This window comes from Cardiocondyla obscurior, linkage group LG19 (genome assembly GCF_019399895.1).
Source record: "Cardiocondyla obscurior isolate alpha-2009 linkage group LG19, Cobs3.1, whole genome shotgun sequence".
Taxonomy (NCBI): Eukaryota; Metazoa; Arthropoda; class Insecta; order Hymenoptera; family Formicidae; genus Cardiocondyla; species Cardiocondyla obscurior.
This window is the reverse complement of record NC_091882.1, coordinates 3,021,150-3,033,213: the sequence shown is the minus strand read 5'-3', so window position 1 is coordinate 3,033,213 and position 12,064 is coordinate 3,021,150. Positions and strand designations below refer to the sequence as shown.

The 12,064-nt window shown below is 47.8% G+C and overlaps 1 protein-coding gene across 4 annotated transcripts in view; it reads right to left on the bottom strand.

Annotated features, from left to right (window-relative positions):
• The window catches only part of LOC139110028 (zinc finger protein 608), a 182,266-nt gene that overhangs the window by 22,543 nt on the left and 147,659 nt on the right, over positions 1 to 12,064 (bottom strand). For all 4 annotated transcript variants that reach the window (XM_070669532.1, XM_070669535.1, XM_070669534.1 and 1 more), the window contains one exon: positions 2,855 to 2,978. In XM_070669532.1, coding sequence (XP_070525633.1) covers positions 2,855 to 2,978 — 124 coding nt within the window. The remainder of the gene's footprint in view (positions 1 to 2,854; positions 2,979 to 12,064) is intronic.

Below are 12,064 nucleotides of genomic sequence, written 5' to 3'. Positions count from 1 at the left end.
CTCGGCGTTATTACATTGTTCCGCACGCAATAGCTGGTGCGTTTCCGCGCGGCGGCAGTTGGAGAATTAACGATTCAGCTTTAGCGACGCGCACCGGTCGTAAAACAACGGCGGATGTTAAGCTCGCGAAACGTATGCTAACGAGCATGAAAGCTTAAACCCCGGATAAATTAATCTGCATTACTTCGCAAACGTGATCGTTATCGAGTTACCGCTACTTCAACTGTCGAAATGATCTTAATAAGCTTGCAGACGATCCAATTACGTAGTTTGTCCGCGTTTGTTCTAATCACACTCATTACTCGTGAAAATACAGACGCGGCAGTGCTATATTTCGGCGTAACGTTGCGGCAAATTAGTCCGGACAATCGCGCGAAAAGCATTAATTCTTTTCCCGCGCGATAGAAAGTTTTATTGAGGATATAAAATAAAAAAAGAAAGAAAGAAAAAATAATATATAAATAAATAAATGACAAAAGATTTCTCAAGAAAGCCAATTAAAAGATACGAATATAGTGCAAAGTTCCGGTACTCTCATTCTCTCTTTCTCTCTCTTTGTTATACGTGTATTGGAATCACAATCGATCGATCTCAAACGAAATAATGATGTCGGGCTTGCAACGCGCTTTTATTTACCCGACTTTTCCGACCGGCGGAATATCGGACGGATATTTATAACCCCGAATCATTGGAGCAGCAACAAGATCGATCGAGTGCTATTCCTATTACATCGGTGCTCTCCGAATGTTTACCCGGGGCAAACGATTGATTGATCATCGGTGCTAGTTATTTTCAGTCGACACGAGCCGATACAACTTTTATTCCATCGATAGACCACAATGGAAACGGCGGTTATTATTTATTCGCGTAAATGCAACGGCGGTAGCGTTTGCGATATTGCTTACAACGAGCAGAACCGATCGCGCGATCCCGTCGGTCATTATTTTAGGACCATTCGACGGCTAGAGAGCCAAGTCTGAAAAAAACCGTGAGTCTCGATCGTAATTCGTAAAAGCAAATCAGGTTACGATAAAAGTCCCGGGTGATATTAATTCGCGGAACAAAAGTTTTACCTTCGTCTACGCTCCCCGACTGGTGCGATAAGGACGGTAACCGCTGGTATAATTAGTCTATTATTCGAATCTTCGCAATAATGTCGACCCATCTCTCAAATTTATCGCGAGATACATTATTCACGTCTCCGTTATTGAGCTCTCTCCATTTGGCCATTTTATCCCGTCTATGACACTTGTCACGTGAATATGTGACAAATACAGGGCAGATAAAACTTCGCGTTCACTTCGAGCGCGATAAAAATTAAAAGGCTATCCTTGGGAAAACATATCAAGCCGTGTCTGACGCTCGAGACGTTATATTCAATTACATTTATCAGACATTACGTGCATCACTGACGAAATATCAGGGGAAAAAAAAAAAGAACGACAATAAAAAGATTTGCACAGAACGCGCGCGGTGGCGATGCAAATAACGTTTAATTACGTAAATTGAACCAAACGCCGTACAAATTATTACGTTGTTCGGTCACGAGAGAATAAATATTTTTCTATCCGCCGCGGAAAAGTGCCGGACGTAATCCTTTTTCGCGCAATTATCGTTGGTTATTATATCGCGGGGGAAAATCTCCCGTTTCTCGCCGCGGCTCTTCTCGTTTGAGCGCGCGGCTAACGGCGAGCATCATTTTATGTATAGCAACTCTAACGATGCTCGATATTACTTAATATCCCGGGAAAAACAAGTGGGCGGTAGACGCGCGGTGATTTTACGCTGAACGATAGAAGATGCGGCCACGTATACGTCCCCTTACGACGGTTATTTCCATAATAATAACGCAGACTCTGTATGCGGTGCCATTAGTGTTATTACTGTTATCCGGGGAATTGCAGAAATTCGATAAATCAATAAGCACCGTGTATGACTTTATCCGAGGTGCCTCGGGCAATAACGGGGCAAATTTGATGGAAGCAAATTTGACAAGCGAGTAACTGGGAATGTGCATGAATCGTTAATAACCTAAATGCAAATTCTTCGTACTTCACCGACGCCCGCTGGCGGTGGTAGTTAAATCTTTCGTGCTCTCAACGAATCGTTGAAAAATGGGCAAGTCGTTTGTTGATTTAGCTTCAGAAAAAAAAAAAAAAAATGTATGCCTTTGATTACTGTCGTCGTAAAAGAGAAAATAAATTAAGTGCACGAGTTGCAATTTGTACAAGAATACACGTTTTGCTTTTTTTTTTGTTTTTTCCAATAAAGAGAAAAATATATTATTTTTATTGGCGAAATAAGGTAAACAGAACGGCAAATAATTTACTGAAAAATATCACTAAATAATTTCAACAAAATGGAAATATTATCTGCTCTTTTCAGATATCAAATAGAATTAATTATAATTACATTTTGTATTCGTCTGACTCTTGCATGGAAAACACATTATTCGAAATTACACGGAAAATTATCATTTTAAATTAATATTATTTAATTTATCTTTAATTGAGAACTCATTAACTGCGATATGACAATGCGTTACAAAAAGACCGACGATAGCTTGCGAAAATTAATGTGAAATCAATTTACGTAAAAATACATTTTTTTTCTTCTTTCCAACGAGGAGAAAGAGATTTTTTTCACCCACGGGAATTATAATCGTCTAAAGAAAATTAAAAAAAAAAAAAAATAAAATAAAAAATCAATGCTCCGCGCTATCGTTCCAAGATTAATTTCGCTACCTAATCCTCTACCAAGTTGAGAGCTAAGGGGATAACAAGAAGGTCGGAGGTCCGAGGTAGAGAACTCCGCGAAGGCAAATGGGCGAATTAAGCTGTAACGAGCTTCTTACCTCCTTCGGTCTCGTGCCAAACGATGCCCTCGAGGGTGACGGAGGTGCCGGGCTCGCAGGGCCCCAAACATTCCGGCTCCGTAATAGTCCCCACGCTGGTCCCAACGCACACGTCGGACATGTCCTGTAATACAAAGTTTGACCGTAAGCAACAGCGAATAGAACGTGACGTAATTCCATATAAGTAACACTTAAGATAGACGAGTATATTAAATTTCGTCGTGAATTTCGGTCGCGTATCATCGTGCATTTCTATCGAGATGCTAAATCTCTCTTTCATGTCGGGCGTAGGTACATAACATGGGTATCAAAGATTGTCACTGTACATTGACTGACGCGAGAGACAATGTATCGTTCGTAATTAGATTGAGATAGTCTCGCACGTCCGGGGACTTGTCATTCCAACTACGAGTCGGTTCGCGAAACACGCCCGGGGACTCGCATTCTAACTACGACACGGTCTCCTAAGTCCACACGAGAGTGGATCAAGCGCGATAACATGACTGAGTGATGAGGATGCTGCTAACTAACGATCCGCGCTCGGATCCCGTCGGCGAATACGTGAAATTAATGTTTAATAAACGTCGGTTACAGAAGGGAGGGCCAAAAAAAAAAAAAGAAAAAAAGAGGTGTCCGAAAATTTTCGCGACGCTCTTTCTTTTCCGACATGCATATGCACGGCGTACATTTAATTTCAATTCATCCACTCTTCGCAGTTGTGCGGCGCGAAATAAAATCCGACGCGCGGCGTGTCTCGCGTCGTGAAAATATACATTTTTTTTTTTTCCATCCATACATTTCGCGCAGCGCTCCAGCTGTTTGTAATACACGGTGCGCGACCGTTTCGCTGACGCGTCACGATTTCGGACGAGGTGTTAACGAGCCCCGTCGTGCTCGGTATCTCGGTGGGTGCTTTTCAAAAATATCAGCCCCGGAGTTCGGCGCGATGTAACAGTCCGCGCGTAACACCGACCGGCAGAGAGCGTATCGCTTCCGCGTTTCGTTTCAGAAATCGATGTAATTCCGCGGCCGAATGCGCGCGGACGCCGCGGAAAAATGCATCTCCCTTCCTCCCCCTCCGTGCACCTCGAAGCGCGACGAGGCGCAGTCGAGGATATAAAAGCAATTGCAGACGGTTCAATTAACGTCGGCCGTACCGCTCGGGCGCGATGTTTATAGAAATATCGGTCGGCCGGAGATATTTCGCCGGTCGGGCACACGCGATTCCTGCCGCCGGCAGCGTTTACGTCGGCCTCGCAAATAGAAACGCGACGCCGACGGCTGATTTTCGCACAACGTTCGCCGCGCTCAACCCCGCCGGTCGTGTCGCGCCGCTGGAAATTGACGGACATGTCACTCCCGGTACGGATATACAACGCGCATATCGATTCTGATTTACGCCCGCGGGACAAACCGTGTTCGACGGAATCTCCGGCCGCGTGGCAAAACTCTGTCACCCTCCCACCCCTCCCCCCCCGTTCGCCTTGCGTCATTTTATTGTAAATATTTATTTTTTTTTATCCATATTAAAGTTGTTTCTTGCCTATTTTTACGCGGTGATAAAAAGCACGATCGGTACGACGTGAATCAAGGTAAATATGCCGCGATGCGGCCCGGCAAATACAGATACGATATAACTTCCATTGTAGTATTTTCATTATCGACGTTACTATTAATACCGGCGAGGTACCGCCATTTTATTTATCACTGTTATTTTATTATTACATACACGGGCGCGCTATGCGTTTTCATGCGGTGCACACTTAAGCACATAAATATGGCGTAATATGGAAAACCCAGCCCCGCGGAGCCGGCTTGTTGCGGGTTTAAAAGCAATTAGCGAGATGTCCGCCGAACGAATGCGCTCCGCCGACCGCGGTAATTTTCGCGGCTCGATGCAAACAAATTTCCATTTTGGAAAACAAAATCGCCGCACAGCCCAGGCAGAGAGCTTTGAGAGCAATTAGCGATGCCGTGCATAATTAACGCGCTAATTAACGGCGTAATTTTGGGTAATGCGGACGTAACCTTTTTTTTTTTTTTTTCCTCTTTCCTTTTTCACCCTCACCGCCCCGTGAAAACCGGGAATATCGGGGGCGCCGCCGCGGGGATTTTTCATTTATTCACCCCGCGGGATTTAAATGTCGCCGATGTCGCGATATATCCGCCGGTTCGATATTAATATCTGGCTTCGCGGAACGGATTTTCAAACGATGCACAAAGCCATATGTCCGCCCGATATCTCCGTTATCCGCCGGGGGCATCTCTCAATAACAAAATTCCTCGTAGGCGGAAAATCGAGGGTGGGACTCGATTACTTGAACCGATCGGTTAAAAAAAAAAAGATAAAAATAAAAAATAAAAACAGAGAGAAAAAAGTAACAAGAAGAACGAAATTGCTTATATTATTTTTGGCCTTTTATTCGATTTTACACGCCGAAAAGTTTAGATCGATCTGCGTTCCCGTGCGTGAATCAGTCCATAGATAGCCTCGACCGTGTACACGGGCCGTATATTAATCCGGACGAATTTATATAGGTGTTATCGTTTCGACGGCGCTTTCGCCGTGGAATAAAATTTGTGTCGGAAACGCGGTTACAGGCGGCTTGGTTGAATGCGTCGAAACGCATTAACGTGAATAATCGAGATGCGTGACAGTATGTGGGGAACGACCCAGCCGTGTACGTGCGAAATATACCCGCGACTCGTTACGCGTCTCTCCGTCCCTTTGATAAATTTGCAGCTTCAAACGTCGAAATAAGGTTGATGAAATTTTCGCGATTTCTGGCGGCGGGACATCTCCGCGAGACTGGCAGCGAAATGAGAAACGATAAAGTATACCTCGCTGTTTCTCCCCGACGTTGTTATAATTTCCCCCAAAAATCCCACCGCGTCTCTGCGAGCCGCGGCACAAGACTCCTCGTGTTTTAGTTGCGAAAGAACCGACTCCAAATTGGTCGGGGATCCCCGCCCGTCGAAAGAGTAAGAGAGGCAATTCCGAATTGTTCTAAAGGCAAAAGGGGTAAAGGGCGGGAGATAGGTGGGTAGCTAAAAGTACGGAGGAACGAGCTACGCGGCCGCCTGTCGGGCCCCGAGATTACAATGGTAGTTTGAAATGCAAATCGCGGAGTTTATGCTTGGTTTCCATAATTACAGAAGCGCGACGCGCGCGCGCGCGCGTTTCACGTTACCCGCTCATAATGTACAATGCGCACGGACCGACGTAATCGCGGCATTGTTCTGGCGCGAAACTATTTTGCCGTGTTACGACGACGACGACGAACGACAACGATGAGAACGACGACGAGTCGGCGACGCGGAAGGACAGCCGTGAAACGCGAGATGCGACAGCTTGCGAGAGGAAGGAAATACATCGCCAACGAGCTTGCGCAGCCTGTCGTGGCAATAAAGAAAAACGACATCGCCCGTCGTTACTCGACGGATATCAGAGCACGAAAGGGGAGGGAGAGTAAAAAAAAAAACCGCTTGCGAAGCTTCAATAATACCGAAATGTCGATATTTCTTTAGAAAAATGTCATGGAGATGTTTGACAATAAAATAAGAGGACAATGAATAACGTAACCATAGCTTTCGGCTACCGTCGAAAAAATATTAAAAATACTAAAGAGACGTACGGTCACTTTTTATACCGCTCGGTGTCACCCGTATCGACGCGAGGGCGTCGAGCGCGCTCGTTAGAACTTAAACGGCTTTGTTTAATCGTGTGACAGGCGTGAATAGGAATGCCCCGACTCGTTTCACCAATTGTCGTTTTAATCTCCGCTCATCGGTTTAATAAGATTCCGGGCTGGGTCGTTGATTATTCTGTTTTTTCTTCACCGCGGAAGCGCACCGAATGGTTTACACGAGAACCGGAGCGACCGGACGAGAAACGTCGAGAGGAAGACTCGCGGTGACCGGTATAAAAAATACAAAACAGTCGCACAAAAAAAAAAAAAAAAGAAAAAAACGGGAATAAAACCGAGGAATCAAAGGGACGGATATGGGCGCGGATACCATTTTCGAGAGCCCTCGCCGATCGAACGATTCTTTCCGACGCGTTCCGCCAGTTGAAAAATCAAATTCGCCCACGCAGTCGGGAAATTTCCGACGCATCGGAACGGGCAACGATCGTCGCTTTATGCTCGCCGGCGCCATTATCGCCGGCAAAATTGACGGCTAGATGGATAGTGTAATAAATTGCAACGGCGAAAATAATATCGCGCGGGTAAAACGTTTGTCCATTATCGCAGTCACTTCGGTGAAATTGTCGGACGGACGAAGGGAGGGGAAAAAAAAAAAAAAGTTGGGCGCGAGGGGTTTAGCCATCGAGCGCGAATGCCGCGGCGAAGGAACCGCCGCTGTAAATTGCGAGCCATTTACGGAAATGCTACGACATCCTCTTAGGATCTAACCGTCGCGGAATACTTAGAAACGCCGCCGTAATATTTTCCCCGCGATACTCCGCCGTTATTGTACAATTTTCCCTGCTCTATAACGGTTTCTTCATTAAATTCCTTCTGGGTGATCAATCATTCACGATGCAACTCGCGTGGTAGCTGACTGTACTGCACAAAAGTCTGGTATCGAGTATAGCAATCAAGAAAATTGATGTTAGAACTTCTCAAGTGTACATCGGCTGCTAAAGATATAACGTATGTGGCAAAAGTGTTACGCGCGGGCGTGTGTGTGCGCCGGTGTGCACGAACACGCGGTGCCGTACGTACGTACGTCTATTATGCACCGCTGATAAAAATGCTCCCTCTTCCCCCTCCCCTCCCCCCCCTTATATTTCTAGCGCGCGAATCGATTCATTGTAATTTATTTATCTCGAAATGAAGTTATGAGCTGACAACGCTCGTTCAATTTGCTCGCACGTCAAACGTTTACACGGGCGAATAACGTCACCACCCACGTTACGCCGACAAAAATGCGCGTCGTATACTCGAGCTCCCCCCCTCCCCCCTCGCCGATCGATTCGTTAACGGCAATTTATTTATTCAGAAACGAAGACGCGAGCTGACGCGCTCGTTGAACCCGTTCCGTGCATATCGCGCGCCACCGAGATACCACTTATCCCCCCGGGGCTCGAGTGAAATTTTCACCTGCAGTTAACGTCGCGTTTTCGTAACGGACTCGCAACGCGATCGTAAAATCGAAGAGCGGGCAATCTGGAGGGCGGAGGGTTAAAACGACAGACGCGGGCTCTTTGACGGCCGACGGCGATCGTTATCGGCGATGATAACCGCTCTTCTTCGCGGAGAAGAAGCTCGCCCGGGATGCAATTTACGGAGGAACAGTTCGCGGCACGTCGACAATTGCGAAATGATAAAGCAAGACGGGCACGCACATGTGTTTGCGTCGCGCTTGAGCGCCCGGTTGCACTTACGTGCACACACGCGTACGCGTCGCGGCGTGTGGGCGGCCGCAGTCACACGTACACGGGCGCGTGCACACCCGCGCGCGGGCATGGGGGACTACACGTGCGTCCCGACACGTGTAGGTGGCTGCATTTACGTACGTACACGTATGCAGTTTAGTTCGCTGCGTTTTGTGCGCGTAGGGGCGCGAGGGGGCCGGCGAGGGCGAGTTGTAACTATTTTATGATCGGCTATAGAGGACCGGGTTTACTGCCGTTTCGAGCCTGCAGCGTCGAGGAAATCGTGGCAGAAAGAGAAAGAGAGAGAGAGAGAGAGATAGGGCGAGGGAGAAAAGATCGGCAGACCGGTGGATATAAGCGAGGGGAAAACGCGGGGGCTGAGACCGGGAGGGGCTTTCGCAGGAGATGGCGAGAGTATATACCCGGTGTATCGTGCTCGGGAATCGTACGAGCGCACCGCACACACGCGCATACACACACGCGGCGTGTAATATCGGCGTTTTATATTCTCCTTACGTTTTTATTTATGAGCGACGCACGATCGTCGTCGCCGTTATCGATCGAGGGCTGGTGAACGGCGATGACGATGGCGACGGCGATGACTGCCCGGCGACGTTTGTCCAACGTGTATAAATACGATGTCTATCTAAAAGCGACTTTACGTCCCTTAAAAATAGCCGATCAATCGGTGCGTACGTCGACAAAGTGGACGGGTCATTTAGCGGGTATTACATGTGACGTAACAGCCCTTGCTATCTCCGATATTTTTATGACCCTCGCGAATACGGGGATTTTGCGCGGCAAACGACGAAAGCCGAAAGCCATCGGTGATATCGTTACTTAATTCTCTAAAGCTCTCTCAATTAAATCCCCGAGTAATTAAACAGACTCTAGGAATTTTTTATTTTATTTTATTTTATTTTCATTCATTTTACAATTTGTACTCTATACACAGAATATTGCCGAGCGTTTGCTTTTCCTCTGCATAAAACGACGTTAAAAATTTATTCTTAAAACATTGAACGACGCAACGTTCTCTTATTCGCAATACGCCCCGATTCTCGCGACTAGCTTCTCATTTTATTCGACTCGTTGCTTTTTATTCTCTCTGCAACGTACCTCGACGCCGTTTTCGAGGAATAACCGAGCGACGAATTCCCAATGGATTGCCCCGCCGTTGAGGCCCCGGCTACATCCGCTTTTTCTTGATTTAACAACGCGCGCGATTCGGCGCGTCGTTACGTTTCCTTTCACCTCGCGCGAAGATCGCCCGGTCCGTAGGTCGAGTATAATAGAGTTATCGGGCCGTTCGTCCCCGAGAATCGCCGGCGAGAACGTATCCGCGTAGAAGATGCGTCGCATGTAGCTCGTCGAGTATGGTGTCACGGCAACAGCCGGCGGCATTCCGATAGGTAGTTTCGTCGTAAGGGGAAGAGAGTGTGAGAGAAATCTCGCCGTTGCGAGGGGGGCCTCGGCTGGTTCCCCTAAGCCCGAGGGAGACGGACTTTACGAGGGTCCCCAAGACGAACGCGAAGGGGAAGCACGAGTCAATCCAGACCTTCTTGTCCCTCGCGACGCGGAGGTGGGAAAGCGGGAGGGAATTTTATCTCGCCTCGGGACCCCAGGCCTCGAGCATACGGTGAAATGACACACGATACGATTGCGTTACACGAGAAGAGATAAACGTGAATGCGCAGAGAGCGTGCTAGCGGTATAAGTAGCGTACAAGTTGATATAAATCGCGTACGGTTGACCGAACGAGAGCACTCGCGAAAGGGAGAGAACGATAAATCTGCCTCGTCGGTCTGTAAAAATGCTTCGCCGCCCAGTATGAAAGTCGTTTTTAATTATTTGTCTAAGCAATTAAATATTTGAAAGAAATAAAATCGAGAACAAACGCGATAAACGCAAAAAAAAAAAAAAACGCAGACGACGGTAAATGCTAAAGCAATATGAAATGACGTTCTCGCGTGCGGTTTTCTTTCGCCGGAGGAGACGAGGCCGTCGCACGTAAGAAAGCCTCGGGAATCAGTCTCACAAATTTCTGTACGTAACGAGAGAGCAAAGGGAAAAAGAAGCGAGCGGCGGGAAAGCTAAAGCGGAGAAGGCGTACGCGCTGTATCACGTGTTTTCCGGAAGACAAACGGGAAAGAGAGAGCACGTGTAAAAAGAATAAAAGAGGGAATACGGGGAAGGAGGAAGAGAAAGGGACCGTAATGGTGCGCGCGGAAAGGAAGAAAGGGCGTGGGTTAGAAGAAGCTCGGGAACGAGGGCAGACGCGCCGCGAAATGGAAGAGGGGCGAAGAAAGAGGCGCGTAAATTTACTTACACAGAGAGGAAAGTGTCGCTGCGGACAACGTGGGGGCGAAACGGAGGAACGGAAATACGGGGTGTAAAGAAATTCCCGGCGAGCGCTCGCCCGCGGAATACGACGACCGGCCGACACCTTCTTTCAAAAGCCTTTCACGAACGTCGCCGCCATATAATATAACTTCATGCGCGCATCTACCCTTCTACTTACATGTCGCGTATCGCCGCCTCACGCGTGCCTTTTCCGCCTCGGGTCGTTCAATCGTGATCGCGCGGCATTTTAGATACGCGTCTGGATTTTCTTCGGCACTTTTCTCGAGTGAGTCGTAAAAAAAAAAAAAAAAAAAGGGGGAAAAGAAAGAAAATATAACTTTTGCATGCTGCGAAGTTTCTCCCGCGAAAAAGCTTTCCCAGTTCAGTTATTTCGAGGCTTAATATTAAAGCTTTATTAAAATATATGAGGGCTTCCGGTAATAACGGAATTAATTTACCGAAGAAAACTTCTGCCCCGCTATCTTTTTACATTTTACCCGGTGAATATTTTTACGTTGAAAATTGTTCACCTTCTAGTTGGATGATTAAGGTTTTATTAGCGAAATACGATCTAGCGCGAGCTTTGCGATAACGGAGTTTCACACCGAGAACAATTTTTTTGCGGTGGCAGTTTTATCGTCACGGAGAACGATATATGGAGAGATATATATTTGATGCAATGTATAGAAATAGAAATAGAAATATTGAGCATAACGATGAGCGCGTCGGTGTTGGTTGCGACACTCGGCGTCGTAAAATTCGCCCGTGGAAGCGATTTCAGACACGCGAGAGCGATTTCCATCAAATTGGCACAAAACTCCTCGGCGGCACGTGCGCGACACGTTGCGCGCCACCCGGTACATAGAAAACCGCAAGTAGTGGAGGAGCAGGGGGGAGGGGAGGGAAACGCGAGGAAGAAGCCGGACGCGAATAAAAGCACGACGGAGAGAACAAGAGCGAGCGGATCGGACAAAGAGACGTAAGAAAGAGAGAGCGCCGTGGAGGGTTTCCGACTGCAATATGGCTCTCAGGCTTCCTCCGGCGACGGCAACAAGAGCGCAAGTAATGATCTTTAAACGACAACGGCGGTGCCGGGCACCCGGGGGCGATAAACGCTCGGACATCCGGTGAGCAGATCCGGATTCTCCGCGCGAAAATCGAAGCGACGAAGAGGGGGAGGTCGGAGGGTCGGGCGTTCGCGAGATTATTAATTTAATTGCCGATCAAATGATTCGATTACGGTCGCGTGGGGCGGGTGGGTGAGAAGTATCGCGTTGAGGAGAAAAGAGGAAGAAACAGATGGGAGCTGATGAGGTGAGGGGAGGGGGGGGGCCGCGGGGAGCTGCGGGCGCCATGTTCATCTCTCATGAATATATTCATAGGTGCGAGTCGCACAAGTGTGCACCAACACGAGCGGGGTGGGCCCCCCTGCCTCGTTCTCTCTTCTCGGCGCTTCCGTCCCCCTTTCCCTCCCCCCTGCCCCTCGT